The 20,733-nt window shown below is 39.7% G+C and overlaps 1 protein-coding gene across 11 annotated transcripts in view; it reads right to left on the reverse strand.

The window, feature by feature from the left end:
- Nucleotides 1–20,733, reverse strand: part of epb41l2 (erythrocyte membrane protein band 4.1-like 2) — a 49,483-nt gene that overhangs the window by 8,357 nt on the left and 20,393 nt on the right. For 4 of the 11 annotated variants that reach the window (XM_085383319.1, XM_085383315.1, XM_085383317.1 and 1 more), the window contains exons 5-18: nucleotides 18,968–19,072; nucleotides 18,768–18,810; nucleotides 15,543–15,618; nucleotides 14,099–14,195; nucleotides 13,800–13,924; nucleotides 12,862–12,949; nucleotides 11,099–11,251; nucleotides 10,893–10,990; nucleotides 10,320–10,492; nucleotides 9,407–9,492; nucleotides 5,482–5,532; nucleotides 5,282–5,317; nucleotides 1,642–1,806; nucleotides 330–545 (exon numbers count right to left, since the gene is read on the reverse strand). In XM_085383319.1, the coding sequence (XP_085239445.1) occupies nucleotides 330–545; nucleotides 1,642–1,806; nucleotides 5,282–5,317; nucleotides 5,482–5,532; nucleotides 9,407–9,492; nucleotides 10,320–10,492; nucleotides 10,893–10,990; nucleotides 11,099–11,251; nucleotides 12,862–12,949; nucleotides 13,800–13,924; nucleotides 14,099–14,195; nucleotides 15,543–15,618; nucleotides 18,768–18,810; nucleotides 18,968–19,072 (1,512 nt within the window). The other 7 variants (XM_085383323.1, XM_085383321.1, XM_085383318.1 and 4 more) reach the window with 6 other exon arrangements.

A 20,733-nucleotide genomic window follows, 5' to 3' on the forward strand; every position in this document is an offset into this window, starting at 1 on the left:
ACTGTGCAGAAGGAAGCATCTACCTTGCTTTGGTTGGCAGGTGTAGTTTGGTACAAAGAAAATGGCTCAGAGTTCACATCCAGGTGAGTAAATGTGTCATTATTACAATTTTGGTGTGTTGAGCAGCTCAAGCCAAGTGCAGTTGATCTATTATATTCAAGAGGGCAGAAATCTTCACAGCCAAGACGAAGTAAACAGCACTACAGCCTAGAAAAAACATGTATATTTGATTGTGGTATTAACTTCCCCTTTAACCAACAATCCTGAGTAGTTTATGTTTTTGAATTAAAGTAAAGCAACTCCTAAATGCTTGGTAGTAGCAGAAGCACCTCAGTGGCAGAGAGGGCGGTAGATAGGGTTGCAAGAGGCCTTTGTGGTGCAGAAAAACTGCAGACAGCAGCGGAAGAAGAAGTAGCAGCTGAACTTGTAGTTTTAACAGCATCTAGTGGTGGTTCAGGAAAAATGCAGGCAGCCTTAGCAGTTGAATCAAGTCCAATGTCAGTGTGTCTACTGAAAAGAACTGACGCTATCTCCTCTGCAAGACTCTATAGCAACACACAATAAAAAGGACAGAGAGAAGACACACAGAAGCATGAACAAATGAGACAGACGATAAGATCTTATATAGGAGAAAAGCCAAAAGAAGAGAAATCATCCTCAAAAGCATACAGATGTACAAAGAAATGCTTTATGATTACATAGTAGAGGTGTAACAGTTCTAGAAGTCACTTCTTATGATAGCCACAGGAGTAGCTAAGCTAGTAGCTGCTTCCTGTGTGTATATTAGCCAAACTTCACAGTAAAGGACTGTTTTGGCATGTGTAACAGCAGTTTTTGCATTGCTGTTATAAGGATGTGTAAATATAGGATGGGAAACAGCTGTTGAGCAACACTCTTAGTAAAGTGTGTAAACCTGTGGATGCTAAGACCTATTCAAAGTGTATATTAGAAGATAAGATCTTAAATAGGATAACCTGAGAAAAGCCAAAAGAAGAGAAAGAAGTTACTACTCTTTCATGATGTCAGCTAATGGGGATCCAAAAGTGCAAAGTATGCACAAATCTGTGGATTTCAAGAATTGTTACACCACTATTACAGAGTAAACTAGAAACAGACAGAAATCAGAAAATTGGTTTTGAGTAGAACTGAAATGAAGTAGAAACCCATGTGCTGTCAAAACTCCAACGTAACATCAGTCCTGCTGGGAGGGAATGAACAGTTATTGATGTTTGGTCAGTTTTCTTCAAAGGAAAACCCAGAAATTATTGTTAAGTGATGGATGAGCTATAATGAACACACTGTGGAAACACCACCACGGCACCAAGTAACAGAGTGCAGATTAAAAATCTGCTGCCATAAAGTTGGCACACTCCAAAAAACCCATTCAAATATAAGCGATAAAAAGAAAGCAGTGGGTGTAGTGATACAGACTGCACTCCAAAACAAAAAGAAGAAAACTTTGAATTAGAAAAAAAGGTCAAAACATTTTTTTTACTACAGGGACTGCAATGTTGTGTTTCTACAGCAAAAGACACAACTGAAATCCTCTGCATAACGCTCCATCGCCTGCACTATTGTTGTAGACTAAACTATCTGCAGTTCATGTGTCTTGCAGTGACAAAAACATCCAGACAGACGTACCACTTGTTGCTGTTGCAAACGTATCGTAGCAGGAGAGGAGGTGAGCCGTTTCTCCCACTGGTTGGGCTGAGGAGGAGAGGGAGGTGGAGCTTCCATAAAGGAGCGTTTTAGCTGGCTAATGCTAGCTTGGTGTTTCAGAACCTCTTCTTGGGTCTTATCATGGTCCTAATGGGGAGGGGGAGGAAAGGATAGGTATAAGGGGAAGGGGAGGTAGGAGGCAGGCAGAGAGTGAATGACATGAATGTGAGTGATGAAAGATCAGAAAGGTGGGAAACATGGGATGTAAGAGATGTGAGAAGTAAAGAGGAAAAGAGGAAGTAAAAGCCAGAGTAGAAGGAGAGTTTAAAAAAAGGGAGAGCAAGATCAAGAGACAGAAAAATGATGGGAAAAGGAAGGAAGGAAAAGAAGGAGGGGGATAGTGAAGGAGAAATGGGGAAGGATAAAAGGAGAAAGGGACGGGGAGGGAAAAATTGTGGTCACAGGAACATTAGTCTGTCAATATGAAGGGAAACAAGATGGACGCCGTGCTTCACTGCAGCATTGTTTAAAAAGCCTTGAAATCATATACATGACTTATCACTAGCGATGCACCCACATATCAGCCAATATCGGTGATTTTGATCATTTGACTGTATCACACTATCAGCAAATTCTGTCACATCAAATCTGCGACAGGTTGAAATGTAGTGTAAAAAAAGACCTATAAGACATTTAAACAGCTAAGTTGTCTTTTGATAATCACTGAAAATACTGATTTACTGGAGTTGTTTCACAATTGGTGCATGACGGCTGATTACTTATGAATTACAGCAAGCTGCAGTGAAACAAGGCCCACCATCTTGTAAGGACTTTTCCCTTAAAACAGACCAGGAATGGCATCTGCAGAGCATGGAGCTGGTAGTGCTAGTCTGCCTCTCCCTTACCCTTTATTCCTATCTGACTGCTTACTTATTATTAGTTTATTTGTTTAGTTTAGTATTAGTTTTCACTTTTCCATTTGACTTTAATGTCATTAGTAATAGTTGTTTTGTTACACATCAGGTATCTTTTCCACCAGGTCTGCCTCCATCTGTTCCTCATCTCATTCACACAAGCATGGAGACATTTCATGAAATTGAGATAAATTAGACAAATTTTCTTAATGTACTGAGAAGGCTGCAGGATTTAATCCAACACAGAGACACTGGCACAACATACTGAGGAGAAAAATACTTGTTCAGTCTGCTCTAACCACGTTTAACATTTCAGCTAACACTGATTAGTGTGTAGACTACTCTAGTGCAACGGATCACTATCAGCCCCATGCTTCACACACAGGTTTTGTTGTTTTAGTATGTTATCACACCACAGATCACTTGACTTTTTGGCAGCCAATCACCAGAAAACAGGAAGAAAGCTCCTCATGTGTGTTAGGGAGGCTGGATTAGTCAGGTTAGACACAGCTGCCTGGCAATAATCAAACTTCTGACCAATCGAGAATCCAGAATACAACAAGATAAAATTTAAAAAACTGCAATCAACATGCACAGAGCATGCATTTAAGTCACCATTAGTCCAATTCACAGAGAAGCCATTGTGAACACTCAGTCAAGGAAATTTTCTGCAAGAGCCCATTTCTGCTGTACTGTTGTGCAGATACAAAACTGAGGTTTCTGACACAACTTCAACTAATTCCAAGGAGCAAGGAGAAGAATAAAGGTCTAAAGAGGCTGATGTTGCTGTTGTGCACATACGCAAATCTTTTTAGTGTTTAGTTGGGGATTATATCTGTCAGGAACACCCTTAATCTCATCTCTATCCCTCAGACAACATTGGCTACAAACATAACCATCACATAATACTTGGCTAGATTAATTCAAACTGTTGAGGACTACTGAGAATCAAATAACGGCTAAATGTTGTAAACAATCTCAGTAGTGCATTTAAAGCTCATTTTCTCATTGTGTTGTCCCAGGACTCAGTGACCAGACAAAAAATTAAATATTTGGCCATTACAACAGTAACATTACATTACAACAGCTAAGTGAGTGAAATAAAACAAAAAAATGTATTATGTAATACAAATGTTAAAAATATGTATTTATTTAAAAGTCTTTCTTCATGTGGCAAAGGTTTCCAACTCAAACATCATAAGGACCAAATATTTTATTAAGACTGAGTTAACTACCAACACAAAGTGTTGTTTCTAATGCAATATAATTTTTAACATTCCGACTAATATTACAGAAATTTAAAAGACCAAATCTGAAACTAACAACGAGAAAATGAAAGGACAAAAACTGCACAAAACTACAACTATTGTATGAAATGTGTGATCAGTCATGCGGTTTCTTGTAGCTTGTTTTAGCATCCACTGCTGACAGATAAAGAAAGCGAGCTCTTTTTTTGTAAAACAGAGACCCCACAAACTCAAGAGCTGTGGAAACTACATTATCAAGCTGAAAGATGCCAAATATCTGAGTTGAATTGGGACAAATTAGGTGATGACTTGTGAGTTTTTCCACATGTAGAAATGTTGATTGGGTTCTTGTTTAGGTGACATTTGTGTTTTATCACAAAAACAGTGAAATTTCCAAGTTGAGCTGTTCAAAGGAGCTGCCATGTGAATGAGGACAACTAGCACTGAAATGTTTTCAACTTTCCAAGATCATAACTGTTGATGTTGGACCTGAGTACAGAGTTGATTAACAAACATACACACACACAAACACATGCGGGCATGCACGCAGAGCCTGAGAGTGCGAGAGGGCAGCAGTCTTGTACAGTATAGTTGTAGATCTGATGGCGTCAGAATACACAGAAACATGTAGGTCTCATTATCAGCCATCGGACAATACCAGTACCAACCTCCAACATTAAATTACTGTGCCTCACATAAATATTGTCCCCATGCACTCTCAACGAACTCTGGAAGGCAGACATACAGCACACAATGAAAAAAATAATAATTAATTCAAAAGAAATTAATAAATGTATGGTGAAAATTCAGTGCACAAATAAAATAAAACAAAACTAACAGAATGAAAACAACAAAAAAAATTACATATAACCAAAAAAAAGTGAGATGTTGACACCAAAAATGTCCCAAATGTCTCGGGTGAACGTTGGATGATGGGTACAAGCACAAATGTTTTCATTTTGGTATTCCACATGAATGTCACAGTTGTTGATACTCGTACCCATGGTAAACATGCAAAATCCAAAGCAGTCAAAACACCAACAGATGTTCACACAAACCATCAAAACCACACTGCGCTTTCAGGAAAACTCAAAAATAACGAAAAGAACCTCAGGTGCAAACCAGAAACCAGACTGAAACTGTAAGCCACAGCAGAGCATCTGAAAGTGAAAACAGTTGGGTGAAAGTGCCCAGATCTATTTTTAAGAGTCAAACCCAATCTGGAATTCAAATGTAGAGCATGAGGTATAAATTTAAATTATTGCAACATGAGTCAATAACTTTTTTTTAAGGTTATAAAATTCCAGATTTGGTTCTTGTTTAAAAAAGAAACCCCAAACTACCTCCATAGATTCAAGTCAGGGCAACTTCACCCTGGGAAAAGAATAAACCCAACCAGTAAACCAACCCACACGGGCCACAGGCCAATGCACAACCAAATAACCAATAAGATGAATGAACCTGAGGGGGGCCAAGTTCACTGGATCCAGGTGAGTGCTGGTGAGGTAAAGTCGAGGAGACAATAAGGACAGGTTTGCTCCATTGCAACATAAAACCAATGTTGTAAACACTTCACACTAGTTCTTAGCTGCATAATGTCAATTTATTCTGATCTCTTTAATATTTGCAAAGCATGCTGGGTAAAGACAGGCCTTACAGACCTGGGAGGGCATGGCCTCTGCATCACCAGGGCTTACGTCCACCACCGTAACCTTCAGTGTCGTAGTCATGGTGATGGTAGTCAGGACAAAATGAAGGAGGCAAGGGCACGAAGAAAGAAAAGAGTGAAATGGATGATGGGAAAAGCTATTTTCTTCCACAGCAACCTTTAGTGTTAGGGAGTACTGCTGGTCATGTGACCTTAGCACCAAACCCATTGGAACAGTAACAGGAAAGGATGCTGAGGTGGTCAAGATCTGGAGACAGAAGGTGCTACTAACTGCTTACAGTGTGTGTATACTTCTATCATATGACTGAAAGGCAGCCTTATATTTACAGCTTTACGTTTATACTTAGCTGCATAATGAGTTCAAAGTCCAAAATAGTGAAACTGTTAAAGGTTTACAGGATGGGTACTACAGAAACACTAGAAGAGTTTTGTCTAAAATGACTTGATCAGTGCAGAGAGGTAGAGGACAGAGTGCTGAACGTCAGGGATCAGGGCAGGTGTAACACTGTTTAGTCTTAATGTTTATTACATATTATACACAAACGCAATAAGCTGCAGGTGCTATAGGCATCTGGAGGCAACTGTATGTACAATTCTAACATGTGATCAACTATTAGTTACTCAGCATCACCCTTTCTATGCAGAACTACACAACTGAAAATAACTTTTAAAAATAATCGATACTGCCTTAAAAGTGCACTTATGTAATTTATATAATTACGTCACCACATCTGATTAGAGGGACATTAAGCAGTTTTATATTACACAGAGCAACCACAACAGAGCTCTACAATTAATAACCTCTAATTGCAACTACTCTGACAATGATCTGAACATCACTAATCATTACCATTGCCTTTTTTTTAGTCTCTCTGCTCTCCTCTCAATTTCTGTACATTATTTTAAACTCTTAATAAAGTGACCTTTTCTCTATATTGGCAATGTACATATTTGTCTCTGTGCTATACATTTTTAATGTCTTCTCACTGTTCTAACTCTTAATTTAATCTTATTCTACTCTGTTTCTTCAAACAATACACTGGGGTTTGCACGGTAAGGAATTAAGAGGTAGAAAAAAAAATATATCAGCTAGAGGAAGTGCTGGTGGGGGAAATGAACAAAAGGAGGTGACAGACATCATATGCATTCAAAAAGAGGTCAAACACAAAGTGAGGGAGTGGAATATGGACCAGGAGGTGTATACATGTTGCTTTTATGCAGCTGGATCACACATCTCTTGCATCCAGGTGGCCTCTGTATTAGTGCGGTGCCTGATGCGAGGAGGCGTGTGTGTTGGTGTGAGAGGAGAAGCCTGCCTGTTGAAAACAGAGCTCAACTGATTCTCAGACTGATCATCGGGCCCGTCATCGAGAAACACTGGCAAAGCGGTTTTTCTTTGACTGGAGACAACTTTCTCCAAGTAGCACAGGGTCAGACCGAGGGGTGTGGCTAAAATCAGGGCTAAGACTACAGACTGGCTTGCTGTCAGCATCACTGCCAGGAGGAAGACGACTAACAGGCAAGGCAGAAACAGAGGGGAGGGATTCAGGAGGTAGCGGTGTACAGATGCAATGAGGTTAGAGCAAGAGAAGGCAGGGAGAGAGCCGCAAGATGGAAAAGAAAAGGGGCGAGCAGGGAGAGAGGAGAGGGAAGCAATGGTTGAGAGTATTGATGGATGGAGAGAAGATATGTTGGGTAAACTCAATTGAGCTGGACGAGAACATAAAGCAGCAACTGTATTACTGATCTTTGGAGGAAGATGCTGGATAAGAAATGCTACCAAATGAGTCCATCTAAATGTCAAAATGTTAAGGATTTGATCTAATTTGGACATAATCATATTGGAGACTCTATAATTCCAGGCAGTGATGGTGCAAATATTTAATTTTGGAACCCACTTAAACATCATCATGAACAAAGCAGGAGAAAAAAGGTGCAGTTTCTTCATTAATCTTGAAAATGCACCTGTGGCCAGACACATGTTTCCATTTCCTGAAACGGAGAGGAAGCCAAACACAAAAGAAACGTATTTAACCACACCCTTCAGAGAGAACCAGCTTCGCCAGTTTAGCAGTCCAGCTGTTGCTCTGGTTTGAGCCTGGCAGCTCTCCACAGATTTCAAAATCTCTGAGGAGCATGTTTGGGAGGATGATGGGTTTTGTGCGAGCTGCTCAAGATCTGCTAACTGCTGATCAGTGAAGAAGGACAGGGTGTTTGAGGGGAGGGTCCACAGCGTGTGTGCCGAGTCCACGTCGTCGATACGATCTTCATCTTCGGAGATATCTGAAAGGACGTGGTCAAGCTCGGAGATGGAGTCGAGGGAGGGTGGGATGGATGAGAGTGAGGATGATGAGGAGAAGGAGAGGGGGAACATGAAGATTGACTGATGGAGAGGGAAGAATTAAAGGAAGACACAAGAGGAGAGGAAGAAAAAGCAGGAAATGAGGGAGGGCACAATATGACAAGAGAGCCAGAGAGTGGATAGATGGGTGAGATCAAACAACGGCGAATGCACACACCCGCAAAGTGAAGGAGCAAGCCATGAAGAAATGAAAATTAAATGACAAATCAAAATAATCGAGTGCAAAAATTAAAATTATTCAGATTTCATAAAATGGCAGCAACAAGTGGCAACATGCAAGAGAGGTGTGAGAACGGCAAAATAAAGAAATAAAATTTTTAAAAAGGGAGTGTGTGAAAGAAAAAAGAGAGAGGGAAAGAGACAAAACATTAGTCAGTGAACAACACGCCACAATCGCTTACAAGTGAACATAGCAGGGTAGAGCATAGGTGCAGAAAACAGTAGGCACAGGTGCTGGCAGAAAAAGTATCAACAGGGTGTGTCACCACTGAAAGGGCCAAGACAGGTGCCAAGTCCAGAGTGCTGGGATGTGAGCGAGGGTAAGGAGGAGACGGGAGGGAGTGAGGAAAGGGAGCTGGAACAGGAGGCATGCACAGCAGCACACAGCAGTAATCTGTGTATACTCATATATTGTTCAGAGACGGGCTCAAGTTAGTAGTGAGCACTATGAATAAGAGGGACACAGCTCCTCAGTAGAGGACAGCAGTTAGGCCAATAGAGCAAAATGCTGGACTACTTGAAAAGCTGCTCTGTTAAGACTTGTTGTAGTTGATAAGAAAACCATTAAAAATATGAGACTGAAGACATGAGGCTTTCTTCGTTTTGTTGGTTTATGTACCTCTACCACTCCTGTATACATTCACATTTTGTGGAGGCAAATTAATAGCTGTCCTCTGGCCTTAGATAAGGTTGATATCGCAGTGTCTCAGTAGTCACTTATTCCTGATCACTAAATGGACAAAGAAAAATCTATTTGAATTTGTAGCTGTAGATTCCAGTGAAAACCGTTGAAAAAGGCCCAACTCTCGACTTTAATTGATCGAACCCACTTGCATATGAAATGAGTAGCGGGGGACATGTAGAGTAGAAATAACAGACTTTGTTCACCTGCCACGGTTAAGAAGTCATCGTCATCAGACACACATACAGAGTGGAGGAGACTCGCCCCAAATTATCAACAGTGATGCGTAAATGGTTATGTTTACACACGATTAACTTCTAGTGTCACAGTTTTGCAAACCCGGAAAAGAAAATACACATATTCATCGTTTCACAGAAACATAAAGCAAGCAAACACTGCTATCTTACAACAGTAACAAGAAACAGCAGAAACTGTCTCTGGATTTATAGCTCTCAGTACATACTGTATTTCTATTTGATATAACAGACCGTTTCCATGGGACAACATAGACTCACTGGTATAAATTTAAAAAAACAACCAAAAAAAAAAAAAAAAAAAAAAAAAAAAAAATAGAACTGAGCTACACACATTCTATTTTTATCTCGTATTTCTGTTCTTGTACCTGCAAATGCTACATCTGATTTATGAACACACCTTTGAGTCAGAGTGGAGCTCCAGGTGAGGCTCGCGTCCATTCTCAGCTGATTCTCTGCCAGCCTCAGTTATGCTGATCATTGGTGCTACGCGATCAGAAACAAAAGAAACGGCAATCACAGTTATTTACTTATTGAAAACTTGCATAACTATAACAAGTAAATAATTGCTAAAAAAATAAAATAATAAAAGCTTTATTAAAAAGCTTTCTTTTATTAAAAAAATTTAACAAAATCAAAAACGTGTAGTAGAGTAAATGCACCAAAATAAACTCAAGTATAAAACATCAAGTTGCAGTAGAATAATGTACCCAGCAGGGGGCGATATCAGCTAACAGTATAACCACATGTTAAACAGGGGTGCACAGTTGCATGAATTGGAATCTGGGAATCTTGAACCCCTCCATAACAAAGCAGAACAAAACAAATGTGTAGGCAAAGAAGGTAAAGCCAAAACCACATCACAGTTCTATAGACATAGAGAACACGCTGGTTTTATTACCGTTCTACATGAGATGATCTACTACAGTTATTTATAAATCTGATGTTAATGACAACTTTTGTGCTGACAAAATGCGAACAATTGGCGTTTTTCTCTTCACTCTGCTGTTCTGTTTTTTCATACTTTTGATCCACAGAACATTTATTCTTTTCAGCTCTTTCTTTCTCCCTCTCTGTCTCTCACTGTGTGACAGGAAACATATGCTCCAGCTATTTCCTGTATCTGGTCAGGCATCGAGCATTTACCATCAGTACAAACACAGACATGCACACGACCCTGCGCAATGCCTAAATCCATGACCCTACTTCCATCTGCCCCTCATTCCTTCCATCTGTCCATTCATTCGACGTATTTCAGAATGAAGCTGAAATATCAAATATGCCTCACTTTCAGTTGCATTCATGTCTGTTACCTCCATCCAAACTGCGGCTGATGCGTTTTGAAGACGTGCGTTCAAAGCTGGGCGCCGGTCGGTCTATGAGGGAACTGGCCATGCGGGTTTGGGCCTGAGTTCGCCCGCTGTAACGAAACTTTGAGCCCAGAGTCAAAAAGCGGGCCTTGGTAGGAGGCTCTGGTGCATTTAACCTAGTGACAAAAAGAGAGATGGAGAGAGATGAAGTGGTACTGGAGAGAAACATGACTTTTAAAGCTTATTCAGATTAATTTATTTTGCAATGAAACACTGATCATCACATTTATAAGTCTATGGGTAAGGAAAGCAAAATGCTTCCAGGCAACTCCTCCTTGAACAGGATATGAAAGAAATACTCAGGCATCTCTACAAACACAACATACAAATGTGCACACACGCAAAGCAAACACGGGCATCAGGCTTATCTATATGGGTGTTTCTGCTGTGTCTAAGGCAACAAATACGCACTTTGAGATACGCTTTCTTCACAGACTTCCTGGGAAGATGCACAGCTTTTTTTTCAAGAAAAATAACACAAGTGACTCCACAGGCAGTATGGATGCATCAGTCTACCTGAAGAAACTGTGATTCTCCACACAGACTTTCCACAGCCTTTTGGCAGCTCGGTGATTCTCGAGTTTGAATCCCACTGTACTCTCAAACTGCTCCGTCTATCAAGCACAATATCAGTGAGAAAAAAAACGTTTTCTTAACAGTAAAAAGGGCACATTGATAAAATAAATAGCTTAGGTAAACCTAATTCGTGTGTGCATACATACCTCTCCTGGTCTGATTTTAATGTAGAAGTTGTTCCTCTTGTATGAAATCTTGAGTATTTTGGGCCAAGCAAAGCGATTTATCCGAAGCCTGTCTTTATAGACTAAGAGTCCGTTGGCACACACACCAAGCATGATGTCCACACCCTCTGAATCCTGTGAGGATACAAATGTGCATAACATATATTAATTTGATTAATTATTTGTTGTAAACACCATCTATTTATCCAAGCCAGATCATACTGTGCATGGATTGATTAGACTGTTTAAGGTCACCATTACCACACACACAAACAGTGACACTCATTACAACTGTAACGCATTTGGCTGGCAGACTAACACACTGACAAAGCTTTTAAGGCTCCCAGACCATCTGCTAATGGTATTGATTACAGTAGTGAAGTAACACAGGAAAAATCTGTTGTACTAATGGAGAATGCAATATGCGGATAATGGACAGTTTTATCAGGACACATGCACACAAACATCACATGGCCTTGCCATGCTATTAGCTGCTCATCGATCTCTGACCTTGCGCTGCAGCTACATTCAAATATTTTGGCTGGTTACACTGACAGAGGGAATGTTAAAGAAAACTAGTAAAAGTTGCATTTCCTGCGAAAATGCAGTGTGAATGCCTTGTAGTGGAATCTGCTGAAAACAGCAGAAGTAAAACTATGTGCTGAAAGGAGGTGAAGAAACTGAAAATCATGCTGAGAACAGTTGAAGCAGAATTTTTTGCTGAAAAGAGGTGAAAAGCCATAAATTCTGCTGTAAAGGGGTGAAGAAGCTAAAATTTGTGCTGAAAAGAGGTGAAAAGGTTGAACTGTCTGCTGAAAGGAAATGTTGCCGTGAGCTGGGTGAACTCGGGCCTCCTGGTCTCAAGGCTGCTACTCATCTCACTGAGCCAAACTGGTTGTCAGGTAACTGAAAAGAGGTGAAAAAACTGAAAATTCCGCTGAAAACAGGCCAAGAAGCTGAAAATTCTGCTGAAAAGAATAATTTGTAATGAAAAAAAAAAATGTTGAACAAGGTGGAATCGAATCAAATGCATCTCTCTTTAGTGTCCATCTTTTCCTTTTCGCAGCTAAAATAATGAATTCCCTGAAATACTATTACTCAGTGTGTGTTACATTTGTGCTTTTAAAATGTTTTGACATCCAGTATTTGAAACAGTTCCTTTGTGGGCCCTGGGGATTCTGAGACTTGTGCAACAAATTAATGGCACAGGACAGAAATAGATCAACTCCCTGAATTCCCACATCTTTGGTATGCCATAAAAAAATAAATAAAAAAGGAAAAAAGATTTTCCGCATTTTAAAGGCTCTCTCTGCTTTTCTATCTTTGCCTTGGTTCTCTGTGTTGCAAAAAGTGGAGCATGCCCCTTTCAAGTATTTGTCCCCATCTCACTCTGGCCTTATTTCTGTTCTCCATTTATTTTCCCTTCTCAATCTCTCATCCTTCCTTTCTATCTATAAGACTCTCATTTTTCTGCCTATACTGCATAAAGACACACAAACATACTGAGACAAACATGAAAACATGCACGCAGTACACTGATGACCTGCTATCCCAGTGAGAAACACTGGCTGTTCCCATGGTAATGGCCTCCCCGAGTGTTTGCACAGCTGACTGACACACACACACACACACACACACACACACACACACACACACACACACACACACACACTACATCAAAGAATCTGCTCAGCCACAGATGTTGACAACAATGGAGAGGACAGGGTTCATTCATTTATTCATACCTTAGCGTGGTGCAGGTCCACGCCATACATGGACAGTTTCTTGGCACTTTCAAGAAACTGGGTGTCAGCCTGTGCTGGTGTCATTCCCCTGAAAAGCAAAGAAAAGGCTCAGTTAATTCAAAATGCTCATATTTCTATATAGTGATCATTTTCTGCTTAAATGGTATTATAGCAAGTTTTTTTTTTTTAATTCTAATTTTAACTTAAATGTACCGTCGTACCGTTTAAATGTACCGTTAAGGCTCAAATCGAACGTACAAACGTAGAAGTCTTTGTTCATGAAAATAGTCTCTTAATGCCTTCCAATAGCTACACTACAAAGTTCTTTATTGCGTATGTGAAATGTTTGAATATGAAAATCGGTTCTTATCCTTACCAGCCCTCCACTGTAGCAGTTCAGACACACTGAGCATAAATTTTACTCTAACATTGTAAAACAGGAAAAAAAAAAAACACTACTTCAAACCACAAGATAATTTAATTTAAGCTGGAAATCTTTCTAATGAAGTAACAGTCAATCGTCTACAGGCTGCCTAAAAGTCAGCGTGTTGTGTTGGAATGGTAAAGTGCTTTGCGCATCTCTTTCTACTCTATTAAAAATGTTGTGATGTAATGAGGACAGATAACATGAGCCTACAATCTGACTATGTTATCAAACTTCTACTGCTGCTACTTACTCTTGTTAGGTTTAGATAACCCCTGTTTCTAATCAGCTGGTATAAGGTCTTATTTCGATTACCCTCAAGTGGATTATTATCACTTTTACATGACAGACACTGTAAAACTGCTCTACGCTACGCAACGGAAGCTCCCTTGTACAAATCGGTGTGATGTCCAGTTGTGCAAATATAAACAGGAAATTTTTTTTTTTTTTTAAAGCACAGCTGGAGACACATAAAACTCATATACAATACACTCAAAAGAAATTCCTAACTGACCTGTGGGACTTGTAGAGCTCAAGAATCTTCTCCTCCATTTCTTTGTTCTGATTTGGTGCGAAGGTCAACTGACTAATGAAGTCCAGAGGGCGAGGCTGGTCAGGTTCATAGTCGCCAATTTCTGCCTGTTAAAAAAAAAAAAAAGAAGAAGAACAAAAAAAGAAAAAGAACTTATGTACGAATTGGCTTTTTCCAAAAAAGACAGTTACGTATCCACTGGCTGCACATCACACACATGTGCATGTAAACGCAGATAAATAAATACACAGCATCCAAGTACATAATTACACATGCTGTACCTGCAACGTGTATGAGCCCAGCAGAGCGTGAGTTACAAATGAGCAAGGCAGCCGTCCAGAAGCCACATCTTCACGGAGCTGCAGACACAAAAGGTACCTACAAAAGAAGAAAGGGGGCAAACAAGGACGGATTACAAGTTGAAACCAAGTCAAGTATAAACAAGAACAAAACTTGTTCAAAGCTTTTTCTTTAGTTTCCTTTGAAGTGGAAGCACTTCTATTGTTCACAATAAATATTAAAGACATCCGTGCTTCTTTTAAGCCTGAGAATAAGATCCTCTGGTATGGATTAAATTTCTTTGATGTTTGCACAACTGCTGTTATACTTATCTATCATAATGTTTATATTTGCAGTTACTGACTTGTCTAGCAGCCGTGTGGATTTAAACAGTGTAAGCTGTCCCCTCGATTAACCCTCTGGTCATGAATCCATTATCTAATGAAACGTCACTTCAAACAACCCAAAGACCCAAAGGTGTTATTCTGCCTATTGAAAATGTCTTTCAAAGTCACTTTAAGCAGGATGGACACTTGCTGACAGGGAGGCTTAAAGCTCAGTCATTGAGTTACACAGTTCCCTGTTAACTAGGTCAATATAATGTCCCAGGACAATACTGCATTTTTCCATTCTAATATGGCTAATTAGATAATTAATGAATAGAAAATAGGTATTGGATACAGTCTGTGGAAAATCCTGTGGAATACAACTAGTGGACTGCACTGATTAGCAATCTGACTGTTAAAACTTAACAGGAGCTCCTTATAAATTTGCAGACTTACAGAGCCGAAGAACATTTAGGACTTTTTTGCAGCAGGTCAACAGCAGTGTGAGTGTGTCCTTGTTTAGCCTTTAAGTGCAACCATCAGAGAAGCGGTCCGCTCCATTAGACACAAACCTCTGTCTAAATGCTGTGTGCTTGAAGCATGCCTCTGTGCGTGTGTGCCTATGTATAAATGCAAAAAGAAATAACGTGCACAAAGCCAACTTTTTTTGGCCTTGATAGTAGGGCCTAAATTTTTTGTATTTTGGTTCAATTTTCTACTTTGCTCTTATTTGATATGTGGCCAGATAAGTGCTTTGATACCAGAGCTGCCTTTTCCCCCCCATTTGTGATGTGTCATTTTAGTTATGTGTGATAGTGTGCTGGATTGTGGTGTTGGTGCTAGTTGCTATCCTGTGCTTTCTATTTCACTTTGCATGTTCATGCCCCTCAAGAAGCATCCCAACATGAGTTAATCAAACTAAAACTAAGGACAGACATAAGTCATCCCCTAAATGTCTGAAGGTCAACCCAAAATATTATTATTTTTGGCACCCACTCTGAGCCCAGAAACAGTAATAATTATGCTACTTTTTTTTTTTTTTTTATGTTCAATACAAATAAAAAGTAATAAATTTAAAGGAAACACTGGGTGTTAGACCCTGATGTGTGTGTGTGTATACCTTGTAATGTCTTCAGTGAGGAGGGATGGGTCAGGAGGGTAGAACTTGACGTTGAATGCAAACTGCCAGTTGTTACCTGTAGAAAGACAGACAGAGAGATCATTATGTAGTAAAGCTAGAAAATGAGAATTTTTTATATAACCTATTTTCCTAGCTTCACCAAATATCAAACTGAAATGCTGATTCACTGATCATAAACAAAGACCTAATCACGACCACTAACACATCCATCACCTTGTCATACTGTGGTTTTCTGTTGAAGCACACAAATTTAATTTCAGTTCTAATTTGTCTCCAGTCATCTCTTTTTATTTTTACAGATTAGAAAAGATCGCGCCATCTGGAAAAGTCGCACATCAGTGTAAAAACATTTCCTCCTCAAAGGTCCATCGACGTAAGAGAAATTTTTTTGGCAGCACTGAGCGCTTTAAAGGTGTTCTCTGACCATTTTATCCTCCAGCAGTCAACTTGTGCTCAGTTTTTCTTATGCAAACCATTTCTTTAAAATTATTATAAAAGGGAAAACTAATTTTTCCTTTGCTTAAATTCCAGTGACGCTTATGTGGGAGTAACAAGAGAACCAGAACATTGATTTTAACTTTCTTATCTACCTGAGGCCACCTGCTTATCATCTACACTCACCAGCCAATTTATTAGTGTAAGCTAATGCAATTCTCATTGCATTAACTGAACTGGCTCCAAACGTACTAAGATGGCAAACAATATCACCAGACTGAGGCATCCAAAACTGTATATTTGATTTTGGACAAAATCTGAAAGCTGCCAAGTATCAACAGCCACACAAATGGGACGAGTTTACTGACTGGATTTTATCCAGAGTAGCGCTCTCTGCTTGATATTTTGCAACACTGATGTCAAAACTGAAAAGAAGAAAAAAAGAAATCTTCTCATTATTTCTCACAGTGAAACCGTTTAATTCTCAAAAGTCCTAATCCAAAACTTAAGGACTGAAAGTTTTACTTCTGGTTTTCTATTTGTGGTATCTGTTGCAATGGAAATCTTTTTACTTTAGACATCTGATTCTAGCCAGCTTCATATTTATGGGGGACGAAGCTGTGTTTTTATTGGCTGAGACACATTAATGCACACGATGCCTCAGCCACTTGGAGTAAAATGAATTTCCCTGTTTTTCCTTTTTCTCCCTTGTAAATCTATCTGCACTTTCTGTAGCATTTTCTATTACATGCACTGTATCATGTTTTACTTTACTCTAGTAACCTTATACTATCTCATTTTCTCTCTCTACAGTGTCAGCCCTAAAAACCATGCACACCCACACAACACCCATATTGTTAAAATAACCTGTACCGTAGGAAACACCCTCTTCATATGTTGAGTGTAACGTCAAGCTTCCTATTTAGGGTTACTGACAAGCATTAAGAGATGACCATTTAATTCTTCAGAAATTTGTAAGAATGTAGTTTAACTTTTTGTCACAAGGACTGCAGAGATAGCAACATTTAAAAATATTTCAAGAACACGTTTAAGAAACAAAACAAAACAGAAAAGGGTTCAGTTACAATGTTTAGATCCCACCCCAGCATGCAGTGAAACAGAGTCACAGCTGAGTGTAAACTCCAAGCAGTTTAGAGCAGAGTTGTGCCAACCCTGTCATTTGCGTGGTGTTGTGTACGCACACAGGCAATATGAGTAACTCAAATGAACATCAGCCCACATGTACGGTCTCTCTCTCTGGCCATAAACATCCGTAGACAGCGGGAGAAACTGAGCACACAGCCAGATGCACAGCGCTCATCCACGAGCGACAGCCACACACACTTGAACACACCCAGACATAACTACCTAACATGCACTAATTAAAAACATTTTATGTGCCTAAATGATATGTTCTCACTCTTAAAAGTGCAAATTCAAGTTTACGACAGTGTGTTAAAGCCTGTTTTGGTTATAGTGTAAAAAGGAGAAGTAAGAAATGGACAGCAACCAAAAAGAAGTGAAGATTTTCAAACATTTGTGACTTTCAGAATTACAGAGTCGCACTCTGAATCAGTCCATGTGACTGTGTCGACTGATCCAACCGGCATGACAATATGAAACAGCAGTGTCTAGGTCCATTAAAATGCTGCACGAGGACTGAGTATTACTCAATCTGCAATACTTAGTAATACTCAATTATGGCAAGCAATGTGCCACAATAAATAGATTTTATATGCCCTTTACTTGGTTGCTTTCATCACCCCCAAGGCATTACTACTGAATGACCAAGAAAAATGTTGACCTGGCATTACTTCGTTGTCCACCACCCCAGTAAAACCAATTACAAATCAATGTCAACTTTAAATGTTAGATTTAGGTGGATATGATAGAGCAGTGGTTCTTAACCTTGTTGGAGGTACCGAACCCCACCAGTTTCATATGCGCATTCACTGAACCCCTCTTTAGTGAAAAATAAAATGTGATTTTTTTCAAATTCAAGACATAGATATGTTTTTTATTGGTGCACAAAATGAGCCGTGCATGTTACGGTGGAGGCTCTGCCGAACCCAGGTTAAGAACCACTGTGATAGAGAAATGCTAGTACAAAACTGTATCTAAAAAATTAACTAACAAGGAAATAACACCAAATGAAAGTTCTTTTAACTGAAAAAAAATGCAATGACAAACTACAGAAGCTGTGACTTGATGAGCTCATCTCCAGTTTGTCGTTAAGCTTCTCATTAAACTATAGATGCTGTCACAAATAGGGCATATTGTCCACTATCACAGACATACTGCATGCATGCAATTATAAAACAAAGCTTTATACCCTTCACTGCTCCATACCACACCCTTAATGGCTGTCAGTCAACAAAAGATGAGATCCAACACCTCAGCCCCCTTTGATAAATGAACAACAGTCAATAAAGAGGTCAATAAATAATAAAGTAGAGCGATCACACCCTGGTAACCTCTGCCAGGGTGCCAGACTGCTGCTGTTTGGTCTCAAATATCTCTGGTGCCTTTGTTTGACTTAATTGTGATGCAGTTTGTTTTTCTTTTGATATGTGGACACTTGTCCCATTTTACTAGCTCAATATTTTATTCATTGCCTTTTGGCTGACATGATAACAAAGATGCTTGTTTTTCTAACAACCAAAGCCATCTTGTGTCATTAAGGCAGAGCGAAAGAGATGCACGGATGGACGGACGGACTTGAGTGTCTTTATGTCAGCGTCCTGAAAAAAAAAAAAAAGTTCTACTTACTGCGTATCTGTCTTTTAATTTCTTTAGTGGGGTCCAACCAACACTAGAATGAGAAGGGAACAAGGAAAGAGAAAAAGAAGACTGTTACCTTCTGCCATATATACTACACAATATCAAAGCATCCATGTCTGCGGTTTCTTCATGAGGACATTATTAACTTATTTGTTACACCCTGAGTATGTGTGTCTATGGATACAAACCTTCTGGTCATGGTTATCCTTGTACGTCAGGCCAAAGTAGTCTTTTTCCAGTAGATTAAGGTGCTCACACACCTTAAAGAATAAGTACTGACCCTTGGCACGTTTCTGCAAAGAAACAAAACATTATATTTATTTTATTATTATAACTGCTGTTATTAAAACAATATTATAAACCACTCTAATATTTCCAGCTTCTTCCCCAAAATGTTTCAAACATCAAGCTTTAAGCTTATGAACTATTCCTGGAACCACACGGGACCCCTGATTAAGTTCATAACCTTTTCACTATGGCAAAATGAGACACTTGTAAAATTCCTGTCCACAGCTCTCTCACTCTCAGAGTCTCTCTTTTCCTTGTGTTTCATTTTCTTCTGTTTTATTATTGGTTTACACGCTCTCTCTCAGTCTCGCCATCTGGACCACACATTCCTTTAAAAGTTTTTAAAAAAAAAAAAACTGTTAGCGATAAAATCCTCCAGACTCAGCTATGACAATGACATTTAGCACACATCCATGCTTGCATGCGCAAGCGTGCACGCACGCATGCACGCACGCATGCACGCACACACACACACACACACACGCAACCTTTAAGCAGACAAAAAGTCAGACAGAAAGAGGGTGGACAGCTGGGGAAAAATGATGGGAAAGAATGAAATAATCAAATAACGCTTGTTTCTTTTCAGTTAGTCAGCCTCAGTGTAACACTGGTGCACAGACTGAGTGCTATTCAGCAGAGAGACATATAGACTGGGCAGGGAGCGTGGTGAGAGTGAAAGGAAGGGGATGAAAGAGTGCATTTTTCTTCTTGTTCTGGGACGGCTGAAAACATCTGCGGTATTTTCCTAGACTCCGTCAAACACATGCGCAACGCACACGCAAATCTGAGAACGTGGCCTTTTAGAGTCCCTGAGTCTACACCAGAGTGCCTTCAAGCAAGGCACTGGCTGAGGTCAACTGAAATATCAACAGGCAGTCGTATAGATTATGTATTTAGTTTATGTAAATGGGATTAGAGCCACAGTCATTTAAAAGAAGATGAATTACCTGTTTGTTTCTTGCTGCTCAAACATATTTCTAACTCAGTGTTAAAAACTGAAACATCTGTACCTAATGAAATGCTATGAAACACTACAAACCACGTGATGCTAAAATCCTGCTGAAACCAACATTAAGTAAAATTCTTAGAATCGGCATTAAGCCCACGTGACACTAAGACTCCCTCTTTGAAACCCTCAACAAAGTCAGAAAATGTCTCGCTAGAGTTTTTATTCAGTGGTCTACAACCAATAAAATATGCATTAAGTTATTACTCAGGGATTAATTTGATGCCAGGGGTTAATAAATAGGACAGATGGATGATGGAAGAATGGACAGGGAGAGAGAGTGTGTGTGTGTGTGTGTGTGTGTGTGTGTGTGTGTGTGTGTGTGTGTGTGTTGGAGGCCCTGCTGGGCAAAACAGAAAATTTAATCTCTGGAATGCATTGTGCATCTCTCCCTCTCGCGATCCTAACTATGCCAGCATGTAGAGGGAGGCATGGATGGATATGTGTGTGAGTGCGTATGTGTGTGCGCGTGCATTATAGGACAATAGCAGTTAGTTGCCATATCAGCGTTATCTCTTGTGAAACAAAGCAGCTTCTATTCAAACAAGCGCACTCTCTCACTGGCACGCTGCTGGGCGTTGCCATACTGTAGATTAGGATGCAGGTTTGCCACACGGAGGCTACCGACAAAAGCCCTCAAGCCAAATGGGAAAATGTTGG

Source organism: Rhamphochromis longiceps, linkage group LG15 (assembly GCF_057381845.1).
Source record: "Rhamphochromis longiceps isolate RC_006_pf linkage group LG15, R_longiceps_female_GT1.1, whole genome shotgun sequence".
Taxonomy (NCBI): Eukaryota; Metazoa; Chordata; class Actinopteri; order Cichliformes; family Cichlidae; genus Rhamphochromis; species Rhamphochromis longiceps.